The 15,703-nt window shown below is 49.9% G+C and overlaps 1 protein-coding gene across 1 annotated transcript; it reads right to left on the bottom strand.

Moving 5' to 3' along the window:
* Nucleotides 1–2,771: 2,771 nt before the first annotated feature.
* nrros (negative regulator of reactive oxygen species) lies at nt 2,772–12,022 on the bottom strand. Its single transcript, XM_072474941.1, has 3 exons — nt 11,906–12,022; nt 8,903–9,027; nt 2,772–5,212 (listed from the first exon to the last, which is right to left on the bottom strand). The coding sequence occupies exons 1-3, from the start codon at nt 11,940–11,942 to the stop codon at nt 3,257–3,259; spliced, it is 2,118 nt and encodes a 705-aa protein (XP_072331042.1). The 5' UTR covers nt 11,943–12,022; the 3' UTR covers nt 2,772–3,256.
* Nucleotides 12,023–15,703: the final 3,681 nt, after the last annotated feature.

The following is a 15,703-nucleotide window of genomic DNA, read 5'->3' as shown; positions in this document are numbered from 1 at the left end:
TGATGCCATCGGTGGAGGGAGAAGCGGAGATAGTGGCAGCTATGGACGCGGAGAAGGCCTTTGACCGAGTAGAGTGGGAGTATCTCTGGGAGGTGCTGCGTAAGTTTGGGTTCGGGGGAGGGTTTATCAGTTGGGTTAAGCTCCTTTACAGAGCCCCGGTGGGGAGTGTAGTGATGAACCGGCGGAGGTCGGAGTACTTTCGGCTGTACCGAGGGACGAGGCAGGGGTGCCCCCTGTCCCCCCTGTTGTTCGCATTGGCGATCGAACCATTGGCCATGTCATTGAGGGAGTCTAATAAATGGAGGGGGGTGGTTCGAGGGGAAGAGCATCGGGTGTCGCTATATGCGGATGACCTGTTGCTGTACGTGGCGGATCCAATGGAGGGGATGGTGGAGGTCATGCAGATTCTAAGGGAGTTTGGGCAGTTTTCAGGCTAGAAGCTCAATGTAGGGAAGAGTGAGCTCTTTGTATTACAGGTGGGGGACCAAGAAAGAGGGATAGGGGACCTACCGCTGAGGGTGGAGGGGAGCTTTCGGTATCTGGGGATCCAGATAGCCAGGAGTTGGGGGGCCCTACATAAACTGAATCTGACGAGGTTGGTGGACCAAATGGAGGAGGATTTTAAAAGATGGGACGTGCTACCGCTCTCGCTGGCGGGTAGAGTGCAATCGGTCAAAATGGTGGTCCTTCCGAGGTTTTTGTTTGTGTTTCAGTGCCTTCCCATCGTGATCACTAAGGCCTTTTTTAAGAGAGTAGGCAGGAGTATTATGGGGTTTGTGTGGGCGAATAAGACCCCGAGGGTAAGGAGAGGGTTCCTGGAACGCAGAAGGAACCGAGGAGGGTTGGCGCTGCCAAACCTGGGGAGCTACTACTGGGCAGCAAATGTGTCCGCAAGTGGGTTATGGAGGGAGAGGGGGCAGCATGGAAGAGGATGGAGATGGCGTCCTGCAAAAGAACGAGCCTGGGGGCGTTGGTGACGGCACCGATGCCGCTCTCGCCGACAAAGTATACCACGTGCCCGGTGGTGGCGGCAACGCTAAGGATCTGGGGCCAGTGGAGACAGCACAGGAGTGCAATGGGAGCATCGGTGTGGTCCCCGATCAGGGGTAACCATCGGTTTGTCCCGGGGAAGATGGACGGGGGGGTTCCAGAGCTGGCAACGGGCGGGGATCAGAAGAATGGGGGACCTGTTCATTGACGAAACGTTTGCGAGCCTAGGGGCACTGGAGGAGACGTTTGAGCTACCCCCGGGGAATGCCTTTAGGTATATGCAGGTGAGGGCTTTTGTGAGGCGACAGGTGAGGGAATTCCCGTTGCTCCCGGCACAAGAAGTTCAAGATAGGTTGAAGGGTAAATGGGAGGAGGAACTGAGGGAGGAAATCGAGGAAGGTCTGTGGGCTGATGCCCTGGGTAGGGTTAATTCCTCCTCGTGTGCCAGGCTCAGCCTGATACAATTTAAGGTGGTTCACAGAGCTCACTTGACGGGGGCGAGGTTGAGCAGGTTCTTTGGGGTAGAGGACAGATGTGGAAGGTGCTCAGGGAGCCCGACGAACCATGTCCATATGTTTTGGTCATGCCCGGCACTGGAGGGATTCTGGAGAGGAGTGGCGGGAGCAATATCTCAGGTGGTGAAAGTCCGGGTCAAGCCAAGCTGGGGGCTAGCAATATTCGGAGTAGTGGATGAACCGGGAGTGCAGGAGGCGAGAGAGGCCGGTATTCTGGCCTTTGCGTCCCTAGTAGCCCGGCGAAGGAGCTTGCTAATGTGGAAGGAGGCGAAGCCCCCCAGCGTGGAGGCCTGGATAAACAATATGGCTGGGTTCATAAAGTTGGAGAGGATTAAGTTCGCCTTGAGAGGGTCTGCGCAGGGGTTCTACAGGCGGTGGCAACCGTTCCTAGACTATCTCGCGGAGCGCTAGAGGAAGGTCGGTCAGCAGCAGCAGCAACCTGGGGGGGGGGGGGGGCGGGGGTAGCTGCCTGGGGGGGGTGGAGGAGCAAGAGATAACATGAAGAGTTGGGGAAACTGGCACGTACGGGAGAGAGCCAGTGTACAAAGCTATGTAAATATACTATTTTGCCATGTATATATCTTGCTCCGCGCGATTTCTCGTTTCCTTTTTTTTTGTTATTGGGGGGAGGATTATTGTTTGTAAGGGAGAAAAATTGTGTTAAAAACTTTCATAAATATATATAGTTTTTTTTAATTGTGTTGTGTCTGATTGGCCTACTTGCTGCGGGCGTTGCGGTCAGGATTCCAAATCATAACACATTGCCCCAATCAAATGAATGGATTTGAATTGGTGGGATTGTCAGAAAAGCAAATATCAATAATCAAACTGAGAAAGTCGTGGTCCATTTCATAGAATCCCTACAGTGCAGAAGAAGGCCATTCGGCCCATCGAGTCTGCACCGACCCTCTAAAAGAGCACCCTACCTAGGCCACTCCCCCACCCTATTCCTGTAACCCCACGTAACCTGTACATTTTTAAAAAAATTTAAAATCCCAATTATTTTTTTCTTCCAATTAAGCGGCAATTTAGCGTGGCTAATTCATCTGCCCTACACATCTTTGGGTTGTGGGGGTGAGACCCCACAGACATGGGGAGCATGTGTAAACTCCACACGGACAGTGACCCGGGGATTGAACCCGGTGCCAAGCGCCATGAGGCATCAGTGATAACCATTCTGCCACCATGCTGCCCTCCTAACCTGCACAATTACCTGCATGTTTTTCAGATGGAAAAAAATAATCACAAAAGATTTATTGAATAAAGTTATTTCTCAAGGTTTAATGCATCTTGGGTTTATTTGAGTTCCACTTTTACTTTCCAAAAGTATTTCTTCTTCGTTGTTCTGCCTACTAACATGGGCACTTTTTAAAAATTCTGTACCCATGATCATATAGCTTAATAATTACACCATAAATATTATTGCAATGTTTTTGTGCAAGTTCAGGAGGTACATGCCCTTTCTATCAGTAGTGAATGCAGTGTTCATAGTCAGCTCCTGCCAGGTATGTTCAGGAAGCTCAACCAACAAGTTAGTAGAGAGCACCTGCCCTCCTTCTAGCTAGTAGTGCCTCGCTGAGAGTTACATCCAGCTTTCAAACAACGATGTGACCATTGCCAGATTTGCTGCAGGTGCCTGGCTGGCTGTCGCAGCCAAGGGGCAGCCTTTGCCCCCATGAGGACACCTGCGAGTCGCCCAGATGTGCCAGTGTCTGAAATGGCACCGCTGGCATAGACCAAGAGGATTCCAGCTAATACTCAGCTCTGGACCCGCATTTGGCTTTCACATATTTAGGCAACAACTTGGAACTTAGAGAGAGTGCAACCATCGCGCAAACGGTGACAATGCATAGAATTGTTGGCAGCAACAGCAAAAAATATTTCAAGACAGTGTTATCGACTTTGCAGTTTGCCTTGGTGGAGTGGGAAATCCTGTCCATGTGCTCCAGCCTTAAAGATGTGTTGCAAGTGACCTCAGCTCTGTCGGGAATAATCAGTGATTGGGTATTTATTAGGGAGGTCCACCAGTCCAGCTGGCAGCAGTCATAGGTGTTGTCACTCAGGAAGAGAGCTCGGAGACTCTGCAGAAGACCCTGCAGCACATCTTGCTGAAGCATGGACAATTTGTTCTTCCGTAAATCTAGCAGTTTTAGAGGAAGATTTTTCAGCACTGGGCAAAGACTTGTTATGGAATTTTCAGACAAGTCCAAGGTTTTAAGGTTACTGAAGGTCACTTGTAGCCCAGTATCTAACTGGTTGGAATCTAACCCATTGTTTCTGAGTGATAAGAATTGCAATGTCTTGGCCACGGCGTGAAACGTGCTTGCCTCCAATCTGATTCCAGCATTGGAAGACAAATCTAGGTGGGTTAAAGGTGAGCCAACAAAAGCTGCGGCTGGCAGGGTCACCAATGCACAGTCGGACAGATAAAGTCGCCTCAATGATTTAATATGCGCCAACACAGCGCAACCTGTGTGCGAAGTCCTTTCCCCATTTCCTAAAGGGCCGTCACAAACAGGGACGTGGTTGTGACTGAGGTCCACCGTTGTCAGCCGAGGCATTTTGGTAAAGAGATCCGAAGGCACGGATTCAAATCTGTTGAAGCTGAGATTAAACTGGCTCAGCCTCTCCAACCTGCTAACGTTCAAGTTGAGGTGGGACAACTGGTTTTGACTGAGGTCGATCGTCTGTAGAAAGACAAAAGGGTCCTGCTCTGTTAGAGAGAAAGTCCTTAGACAGTTCTGGTTCAGCTGCAGCGCTGACAACGATGTTATTCCTCGGAGGAATCCGGGAGGTAGGTATCGAAACAAATTCCTGCTCATGTCCAGCACTTGTAACTCGGGCAAGCTCACAGAAACCACCTCGTCCCAGAGGTTGATGGAGGTAATGTTGGTCGCATTCCCAACGATCTGGATGAAATGGACCTCAGCAGACGAGTCGTTCATCAGCTCACTGTAAAAACTCATCTCGTTGTCTGCTAGTAACAACTGTTTAAGCTTGTTGCGTCTCGGCAGGAGCGGGAAAAACAGCAGTTTGTTACGGGACAAGTCCAGGGTTTCCAGCTGAAACTCAATCTCGTTTTCTCTGGCCAGAAACAGTTCCACAATGTTGTGACTGATGTTTAATGTTTTCACTTGGTGCAGACTGAAATCGACAACGCAGGGGATGTGATTGTGGGCGAGGTTCAGCCTGGTTAGACTTCTCAACCCTTCGAAGGTCCCACTTTCAATCTCAAAGATGTAATTCTTCTCCAGGTTTAGTTCTCGAAGCTGGTCGAGACCGTCGAGTGTGCTGGGTTCCAATCGCATGATGAAATTCCTGGCCAGGGATAGATACTCCAGGGTGGTCAGATTTTGCACAACGCAACTCGCTATGACTTCACTCAGTCTGTTCCCAGATAAATCCAATCTAGTTAAAGCTGGGAGAGTCCTTAGTGCTAAACGGGTTTCCAGGTAATTCAAGTCAATCCGGTTGTTCTGGAGGTTCAAATCTTGCAGGTTGCTGTTGTGAGTGAAGGCTCCGGCCTCAATGAGCTCCAGTTGGTTCCCGCCCAGGTTCAAGGTGTGCAGGCGCCGGTATGCAGAAAGTGACTTGTTGTAGATTGCCTTAATGTCATTCCCATCCAGAAGGAGCTCCTCAGTTTTGATGGGCAGGTCTATTGGCACACGCTGCAACCTCGCCCCCTGGCAGAATGTCACTGTGCCCACCTACAATGCAAAAAGCGGAGAATTCAACATTGCTTCACAATACAAAAACATTGAATGATAACAGCTTGGGCAGAAGTGGGGGGGACAGCCAAACTGAGAGATGAAGGTGCCAGTAAGACTTGTCCCAGCTGGTCTTGTATCTCTTAAAATGGAACTCCAGTTCTGCCCGTGTACTGATTTCTGCTGGGATTTGAAAAGAGGAGGGGAGCATTCATTATAAAATCCTGGAATCTTGCACCAGAGAACAAGGCAGCCAAGTGGCTGCAGTGCTGGCTCGCTGAAAGTGTTCAATTTAATCCACTCCAGATCTTTTTTCCTCTAACCTTCGGAATCATCTCTCATCAAATACATGTCCAATTCTTTAGAATTTCCCAAAGAATCTGATTCCACGAACCGATCAGCTGGTGCATTGTGGAGTTTGCACATTGTCAGCGTGGGTTTCCTCCGGGTGCTCCACACAGACAGTCAATCGAGGCCGGAATTGAACCCAGATCCCTGGAGTTGTGAGGCAGCAGTGCTAACCATAGCCTGCGCAGGTTAGGTGGATTGGCCATGATCAATTGCCCCTTTGTACGCAAAGGATAGGTGGGGTTGTGGGAATAGGGTGGGGGATTGGGCTTAGGTAGGGTGCTCTTTCGGGGGTCATAGACCCGATGGGTGGAATGGCCTCCTTCTGGACTGTAGACATTCTACGATTGTAAATCGGAACAACGAAAAGGGTTCTCCTCATCTCCCCTCTGCTTAATTTTGCCAATAAAAAAAGAATCTGGTTTCAGACCCACTCGCCAAAGGAAATAGTTTCTCCCTAATTGCTCTATCAAAGCCCCTCTTTGTTAAAGCTCCCCTTAACCTTCCCTACTCCAAGGAGAATGAGATACCCTCAATTATGACTCAGGAGAGAAGATTGATAATTCAAAGGCTTTAATTACCAGAGAACCAAACAGCTGCCGAAAAGTGTGCTCACTGCACGCTGTCTACTGAACGTAACCTTATATACAGTTCGCTGGGGGTGGAGCCAGAGGCGGAGTCCCCCAGGGTTCAAAACCCGGTCTTAAAGGGGCCTACGCATTAAAGGTACATGTGTATACAGATATCTTTCATCACAGAGAACAATCCCAAATTGCTGCACATAACTGAAGCCTCTCATCCCTGATAATGCTTCTCCGTATTTTCTCAAGGGACTGGCTTCCTTTTCCAAATTGTGGTACCCAGAATTGTACACAATGCTCCAGCTGAGGCCTAACCAGAAAAGGTTTAGCACAACTTCCTTTTTTAATTCCCTATTTACAAAACCGATTGTCCCACACGTTTTTCTAACTGCCTTATCAACCTGCACCTCAAGAGTTTGTGAATTCCACTCCCCGCCAACCCCCTCCCCCCGCCCCCCGCCATTAGGCCACACTGTTTTTGCATCTCTCTCAAAGCAGTACAATTATGCTGTCTCCCCCATCGCCCCACAGAACTCTCCTTTTTAAAGGTTTTACCTTGTCTTTTCAATTCCTTTTTGAAAGTTATTATTGAATCACCATTCAGCAAGAACATTCCGGATCACAACTCGCTGGGTCAAAAGAAAAAAGATTCTTCTCCTCTCACTGCTGGGTGTTTTTTGCCAATTACCTCAACCGTCTGGTCACCTTATTCGACTGTGGTTTCTTTTTTGAAACCTATTGTTTTTGTGGCCAATATTCTCTGTTATTTCTCTTTTAGTCTTCTGAAGACATGGGGGTAGGTTGTTCTGCTACCCTCTTCCCCTGCTCCACTGTCTTGAGAGGTAGTCAACAATTGATACAATATACTAGAGGAATGGCCTGCTAGGCCAAATTTGATGGCAGGACTATTTGCGTCGAAGGCCCAGGTCTCATTAGCATTTGGCCAGCCAGGTGTGACTATAACCAAGCCCGCCGACCCTGGGAACGCTTCAATATGGCAAGAGGTGACTGGGAGCAGAAGAATGATAGCTTGAGGCTGGGGGAAGGGATCCCTTCCCAATAGGGGCCATTGTTTGTGTCGGACTTCGAGTGCACAGCACTCCTGCAGCAATAACCCGGAGGAAACCGGAGCGCCCGGAGGAAACCGAGGCAGACAGAGTAAGTGCAAATTCCACACAGTCACCCGAGGCTGGAATTGAACCCGGGATCCTGACGCTATGAGGCGGCAGTGCTAACCACTGTGCCGCCATGCCGCCCAATAAAGAAATGAGAACACAAACACTTCCTCTACACTTCTCCAAATCCTACCGTGTATTGTAGAACATGGAATCAGCGCATGGAAGCGGAATCAATTGTGGGCCTCGGAATTGGAGAGGAGTATAGTGATGAGTGCTCTCTGTCTGATCCTGGGCCTATTGTGCTAACCCAAGATTGTCAACTCTGCACTCCAGGACCGCGGGAGCATGGGCTCACTTAATGCAATGATTTGCAAAGCTGAACCCTAGGATAATTTCTATTATGAAAATAAAACAAAAAATATAACTACCTCCCCAAAAAGCTCTACCTGATTTAAATCATCTTCAGGAGTTTACAGTTGTATGATGAATGCTTCCAAACGTATGCAAGGGCCAAAAAATGAGGAGAAGCCAATCCTGACAAGAGAACTGTGTCCTCCAACCGTGACCGCTGCTTCACTTTAATGTTCGCAGCACTGCAGTACTTAGATTTTTTTTAAAGATAACTTTTTAAAGATAACCACAGGGAGATTGGAGAATGGTTGGGTGTGTCAAAACAGGATGTTCTGTGGGTTTTAGTGCAGCAGTCATCAAGAGCAAGAGCAGATGATCAAAAGGCAGGCACAGCGCACTGCACTGTGAGCATGTAACACCTCTAGCCCAGGCGCTGGTAGGTTCTGAGTACATATCCCAGTGTGAAGGACTATTGCATTCTTGTGGGCTTTTTTCACATAAATATTTATATATAGTTTAACATTCAATCAACCCTATAGTCAGGTGCTCATTTCAATTATCCCTCACTCAAAATGGTGGTCGTCAACATGTATTGTTTGAAACACGTGAAGTGTTCGCCTTCTTGGTGCTAATCCTTGCATGGGAAGGCTTTGTTGCCCCGTCAATTCCGACGGTGCTGGGGAGAATCTAAAGAAAAGTTGTGCATTTATATAGTGCCTTTCACAACACCAGGACATTTGACAGCAGTTTACATTTCTCTGTCGGGTGTCTCTGGAGAGGGGAGCCCGCAATGTCTCGCTGCACCATTGAGACCTTCCATGCCCAGTGGGCACCGTGGGGACTGGGGTGCTTTATCGACCCCTTTAATCACATTTTGTTTTGATGTTTTAAGTTCCTTTTGAGATTCTGTTTATTCTAATGCAATATCCCTTTAAGGGGCTGCATTTTAATTCATCCCAGGTTGTTGATTTTCTTTATTCAGCTAAACAAAAGAAGCACACACTCTCCGGCAGAGTTGGCAAGATCTTAATCCTGAACGGACCACTCGCCAACTTCCTCCTCTTGGCTGCCGAGAACGTTGAGGTACAGCCCCCACAGACTCAGCAGGGACAGGAGCCCAGATTTTAATTCAGCCTTTGACTGGAAAGCTCCCCAAATCCCGTGAGCATGTATAGGGGTGCGCGAGGTCAAGATCAGCCCTCAGATATCAAAACTGAAACCTCAGTACCAATGATCTGTAATGGTGCAACCACAACAGGAACTGGCTGCTCTGCAGGGTACTCAGATCTTACCATTCTGCAACTCCCCAGAGACTTCACCAAACTGACTTCACCATTGCTTCCTTCATCAAGTATCATCAGGGCTGTGAGAATGAGGTAAATGGACCGGACTCTGAGCTCCATTCCCACAGCTATACCTGCAAAATTACAAATAATTAGGACAACATCAACCACAAAAGCCATTTGCCAGATACGATAGTGACATTCAAGGGGCATTTTGACAAATGCATGAATAGGGTGGGAATAGAGGGATACGGACCCAGGAAGTGTAGAAGATTTTAGTTTAGACGGGCAGCATGGTCGGCACAGGCTTGGAGGGCAGAAGGGCCTGTTCCTATGCTGTACTTTTCTTTGTTCTTTGTTCAGGTGAACTTCTGCCCAAATCAAACCATACGGGTGTGAGAGAGCGCCGCAATGTTGCAGGGAACAGTACTGAGGGAGCACCACCCTGTCAGTGGGAGCAGCACTGAGGGAACACCACCCTGTCGGTGGGGGCAGTACAGAGGAACACCACCCTGTCGGTGGGGGCAGCACTGAGGGAACACCATGCTGTCGGTGGGGGCAGTACTGAGGGATCACCAGCCTGTCAGTGGGAGCAGTACTGAGGGAGCGCTGCACTGTCACAGGGGGCAGTACAGAGGGAGCACCACCCTGTCAGTGGGGCAATGCTGTCGGAACACCACTTGTCGGTGGGGGCAGTACTGAGGGAGCACCCCCTGTCAGTGGGAGCAGCACTGAGGGAACACCACCCTGTCAGTGGGGGCAGCACTGAGGGAACACCACCCTGTCAGTGGGGGCAGTACTGAGGGTGCACCACCCTGTCAGTGGGGGCAGTATTGAGGGAGCATCCCCCAGTCAGTGGGAGCAGTACTGAGGAACACCACCCTGTCAGTGGGGCAGTACTGAGGGAGCACCACCTTGTCACACGGGGCAGTACTGAGAGAGCATCCCCCTGTCAGATGGGGCAGTACTGTGGGAGCGCCACCCTGTCAGTGGGAGCAGTACTGAGGAACACCACCAAGTCAGTGGGAGCAGCACTGAGGGAACACCACCCTGTCGGTGGGGGCAGTACTGAGAGAGCATCCCCCTGTCAGATGGGGCAGTACTGTAGGAGAGCCACCCTATCAGTGGGAGCAGTACTGAGGAACACCACCCTGTCAGTGGACAGTACTGATGGCGCACAAACATGTAATTGGGGGGGGACAATACTGAGGGAGCACCACTCAGTCACAGTGGTCAGTATTGAGGGAGCACCACCCTGCGGTGGGGGCAGCACTGAGGGAGCACCACCCTGTCTGTGGGAGCAGTACTGAGGGAGTGCCACCATGTAGGTGGGGGCAGTACTGAGGGAGCACCAGCCTGTCGGTGGGGGCAGTACTGAGGGAGCACCCCCTGTCAGTGGGAGCAGCACTGAGGGAACACCACCCTGTTGGTGGGGGCAGTACTGAGGGAGCACCACCCTGTCTCAGTCCCTCTCACAGGACTGAGGGAGCACTGCACTGTTGGAGGGTGAGTACTGAGAGAGCACCGCTCTGTTGAAGGTTTAATACTGAGGGACCACCACTCTATTGGAGCGTCGATACAAGGGTGCGTTACACTATCAGAGGTGGTCTTCACTAACTGCTTCCCTGTCACTGACATTATCACCTTTCGACCATTACAGTAATATGACTGACAGCTTGTAGACACATGAACTGAATGGCGAATTGAACGGGATGGCGAATTTGCTCCAATGTCAATGAGAGCTTTACCACACCATTGCATTGAGAGTACCACAACAACCACATCACAAAAACAGCATCATCATGACACCAATATCAACGTACCGAGAGAGAGAGAGAAGCGCAGGGTGCAATTCCACAGCACTGAGATTTTGCAAAATGAATTTCACTTGGGAGTATGGGATTTCATCGTGGTCAACATGCTGGATAGACAATGTGCGTCACCAGAACAAGTACAGAGAAGAGGACTTGAACTGAGAGCTTGAACATTGCGCCTTGGTTGTTGTGAGATATCCAGTCACCAGCAGCTGGGCGAGGGGTCTAGTTTAATTGACCACCTGGATTCCTCCCTGTGGCCACCCACTGCAACCCGAGACATGAATACCCCATTTCAGTGCAGTTAAGACCAGGAGTTAAGACCAGGCAAAGAGCTACACCATGGGATGACTTACCCGGTCTTGGGGCCACAAGTGGGGAGGAGGGGTTACTGTTAGAGCATGGTGACTAGTGTAGAAAATTTAAACTCCTGGCATTATTATTCCACACTGAAGAGTTTTGTTCACCAGTTTTCCCATTGCCTCTGATCTCAATCCATCAGAATGCCAACCCATTGGGTCATGCATGCATACAATTGAGATGTTTGCGTGGGTCACGCTAAACCCTGTAATTAGCAACAGGGTTCCTTTGCACCACCTTCAACTCACCACCTTCAATGCAACCCCGCCCGCCCCCCGTCTAGGTGGTCTGCAGTCCTGAAGACAAGCACTCTGGCCTCCGAATCACAAGGTTTCAGGTTCAAGCCCCACTCCAGCGCTCAGTCACAGAAATCCAGGTTGACACTCAGTGCAGCACTGAGGGAGGGTTGCCCTGTTGGAGGTGCTGGCTTTCAACTGAGACTTCTTCTGCCTGTTTGGGTGGATATAAAGGACCCCATGGCATTATTTTGAAGAACAGGGGGGTTATCTCCCGTGTCCTTGCCAATCCTGATCCCTGATTGTCAGGTTGCTGTTTATTTTGGGGAGTTTGTTAATCATTTGTTACTTTCTGTATTGCAGCAGCAACTACACCTCAAAAATACTTCATTGGCTATAAAGCGCTTTCAGAACTCATCGGCGTCGTGAAGGGCGCTATATAAATGGATATCTTTCTTACCAACAGCGATTGTGCTGTCCCTTTAAGATACTAGCAAGAGTCGTGCTGTCCCTTTAAGGTACAAGCACGGGTCTCTGCAGTAATTTGTTCCCAAGTATTGCAGAACCCGAGTGGCGGTACGTTGGAGTTAAGTGACACTTACCGAGCCCCACAGAGCAGCAGCCACAGCATACGGACATGTCGGGGCTCCGTGTCCTCTCATTCACCGGGACCCGGAGCCGCAGCTCTGCCGCCCGGGGCTCGGCTGCAACATCGCAACTGAACCCATCAGTTCTTAAAGTCACAGCTCCGGAAGATGCAACGGAAACGTAGTCACATGGAGAGACTAAGAACAGTTTGTGTCAGTAATTCAGGGATCTGACAGAGAAACTGCCCAAACTCTCCTCGATTTAAACTCGACACCAAACTATCTTTAATAATCTCTGCCCCGAACTCTCCTTAATTTAAACTCTGCACCGAACTCTCCTAATTTAAACTCTGCATAAATTCTCCTAATTTAAACTCTGCATAAATTCTCCTAATTTAAACTCTGCACAAATTCTCCTAATTTGAACTCTGCTCCAAACTCTCAATTTAAACTTTGCACTAAACTCTCTTTAATTTAAACTCTGCACCAAATTCTCCCAAAACAAACTCTGCTGGATTCCTATGGTTGGTTCCCATGTCTATTGCTGGATCGCTGTCCATTTTGCATAGTGCATAAGTTTAAGCTGCCCTGGTGTACTTCCTCGCTAATTATTCCCCAGTTTCATTGCTACATTTAAGTGCATGGTAAACCGGTATAGCTGCTGTCTGCCCAGTAGTTGACATACCGCCGAATGGGTTGACTTTATCCTTGGGAAATGGTCGATGAAGGTCGGACAGAAAATGGCTGCTTCATGGGGGAATCAGCTAGTCACCACCAAATGTGGATCCCAACAGCAGATTGCTGAGTTGTGGGTTGCTGCTTTTCCTCTGACAACCGCATTGTTGGTTCCCAAATTTGAAATTCCCCCTTTTTGCCTTATCTGGCTCAGAATGGAGAAACATGATGAAGGTTTGATGGCACCAGAGATCAGCTTCTTTGGGGTATTATCATATCTCATATGGGTGGCACGGTACCACAGTGGTTAGCACAGTTGCTTCACAGCTCCAGGGTCCCAGGTTCGATTCTGGCTTGGGTCACTGTCTGTGCGGAGTCTGCACATCCTCCCCGTGTCTGCGTGGGTTTCTTCCGGATGCTCCGGTTTCCTCCCACAGTCCAAAGATGTGCAGGTTAGCTGGATTGACCATGATAAATTGCCCTTTTATAAATCTTGCACCTGTGGGCCGACCATGACTGAAAGATTTGGCCTGACATCTCACCAGAAACACTTCAGCACAGACTAGGGCAGTGTGATTGAGTGAATGCGTGTTTTTGGTGAGATAGCAGAGGGAGGACAGGGGAGGTCAGTGTTTATGGGCGTATTATTCCAAGATTAAAACCAATTCAGTGCTTCATAAGTAGCAGGAGGTTGTTTGAGTCACTACCTTGTATCAGCCATTTCTGTTTGAACTGTCAGGTTTATTTTGAAACAGGGTTTATCTGAGAGCCGCTCTCGGCCCACCCATCCTGTTTGACATGCTCTGGCTGATAGGCAGCAGTGACACCACTTGCCTGGGACGCTTCTGTTAAAGGTGCGAAACCAGCAAGCCCAGATAGTAGATTGCACTCGGTGCTGTGAAACGAAGGTGCTAATTCCTGCCTGCTCTCTTTTTCGCTTCTGCACTCCTACTTGCTGCCGGCAGCTTGGTTCTGCCGTGTTTCTGACACAAACCTCACATCGGTGAGCTTCCCCCCCCCCCCCCCCTCCCCCGGAGAGGCTGCCAAACAGATTGACGAGGAATGTGTGGGTCTACGTTATCAGGAAATGACTGACAAGCTGGACCTCTTTTCCCTTGGGGGGGAAAAAAAAGAAGGCTGAGGAGGGAGCAAATAGAGGTCATTAAAATTCTGAAACGTTTTGACGAGAGATTATCCAGAGAATGTTTCCCTCTTGTGGGGAAGAGTTTAACTAGAGGCCGTCAATACAAGAGAGTCACCAAGAAACCCATAGATAATTCAGAAGACATTTCTTTACCCAGAGAGTAGAGAGAAGGTGAACTTGCGACCACAGAGAGCGGTTAAAGCGAACACTGTCTTGACTTTCACCTGTCCTCATTCTGAAGGTTGGCCACACTATGAGCAATTTTTCCCCACTGATTTCTATTCTCTGCTGCCCTCACTGCCAGGCCAATCCACGTACTGATATTATCCACCCACGTCATCCTGGGCCTTCCTCGTGCAAGTTTTGCAGGTGTTTTTTTCTTGCACCACCTCTTTTCCCAAATAATCCCCACCCCCGTCGCATCGCATGTCAAAAATATGTGAGCTTCCTTGATATCACCGCCTCAAACAAGTTCCTCTGAACACGCTTTCTCCAGCACCCAATCGTTTGTCATCTTGGCCGTCCAAAGCAAATAGTACAGAGGTATTTAAGGGGAAACTCCTGTATTAGGCTTGGCATTAAATGGCAGAGATTGGGTTTCTATTTTCCCATCTGTGCACTACTAAATGCTGATATGGAGGTGGAATTTCATCCTCCACCCTGTGCTTGGGTATTACCCAGGTGGAAGGCATCTAGAGTGGGTTCCATGCTAAGCTCAACAAAGCCCAGAGTCCCCTGGCCCAACACAGCCCAGGCCCACGGACCCAATGTAGCCCACGCCCCCCAGCCCACCAAAGCCCAGAGCCCCAGACCTAATGCTGCCCAGGTCTTCGGCTCAACGCAGCCCAGATCCCCAGGCCTGGCACAATCCAGCTTCCGGGGCCCAAGGTAGCCCAGCGCCCCAGGCCTGACGTAGCCCAGCTCCCCGGGCCCGGTGCAGCCCCGGCCCCAGGCCCAACGTATCCCAGGCTTCGGGCCAATGCAGTCCAGGTCCCAGGCCTGACGCAGCCCTAGCCCCCAGGCCCTATGCAGCCCAGGCACGAGGCAGCCCAGGCCCGATGCAGCCCATGCCCCCAACCTGATGCAGCCCAGCTCCCTGGCGCGACTCAGCCCCCTGGCGCGACTCAGCCCTGGGTCCCAGGCCCGATCCAGTCCAGGCCAGGCCCCCAGCCTGACACAGCCCAGGCACGATGCAGCCCAGCTTCCCGGCCCGATGCAGCCCAGACCCCCAGGCTGGATGCAACCCAGGTCCCAGGCCTGACACTGCCTAGACCATTGGGCCTGATGCAGCCCAAGACCCAGGCCTGGAGCAAACGAGGCCCTAGTGTATCCTGAATGAGTGTCGGATCTTACGGAGAGAAAAAACAGGCAGTATTCATTTCAAACATGTCCTTTTGTTATAACCTGCCTAATTACCATTGGCTGGGGACTAATGACAATCCCACAATCCTGTGGGAGTATGAGCTTCCCCAATGAGGGGGGGCGGAGAAACCATTTGTAAACTCCAAGTAAAGCTGGCCAGTTTGGAAACAGCAGGAAGGAGTGTGCAGCAAGGGAAGTTGTTGTTATTGTAAATAAATGTTATTACTTTGTATCCTTAAAACTCGTGCTGGATTCTTCGTGGCCCTCACAAAACCTTTTTTTACTGAGTACTTCGTCAGCACTTATGGCAGAGGCAGGGCCCTCAGGACAGCAGTGACGTAGCCAACCCCGTGTTTCAAAGATTAGAATGTCGACTTTAGGGAAGTATTTGGCTGCAGCCTTCCCCTATTCTCTCTCAGTGCTGCCCAGCACAAGGAGGCAGAGAGTCAACTCAATCCCAGTAATCTTACACTGACACCCAGCAGGGAAGTACTTCAGGTACACCAGCCATTGGGTTGAAGCAGGATTGGGATTTGGACCATACAAAACTCCCAATGTCACCAAGGACACTGGGACACACGGAGACAAATGACAAGGGGTGATTTTTTTTAGCACTCCGGATATTGAGCAAT

Source organism: Scyliorhinus torazame, chromosome 14, assembly GCF_047496885.1.
Source record: "Scyliorhinus torazame isolate Kashiwa2021f chromosome 14, sScyTor2.1, whole genome shotgun sequence".
Taxonomy (NCBI): Eukaryota; Metazoa; Chordata; class Chondrichthyes; order Carcharhiniformes; family Scyliorhinidae; genus Scyliorhinus; species Scyliorhinus torazame.
Note: the sequence above shows the minus strand (reverse complement) of the source record. Positions and strands in the feature narration are given on the sequence as shown.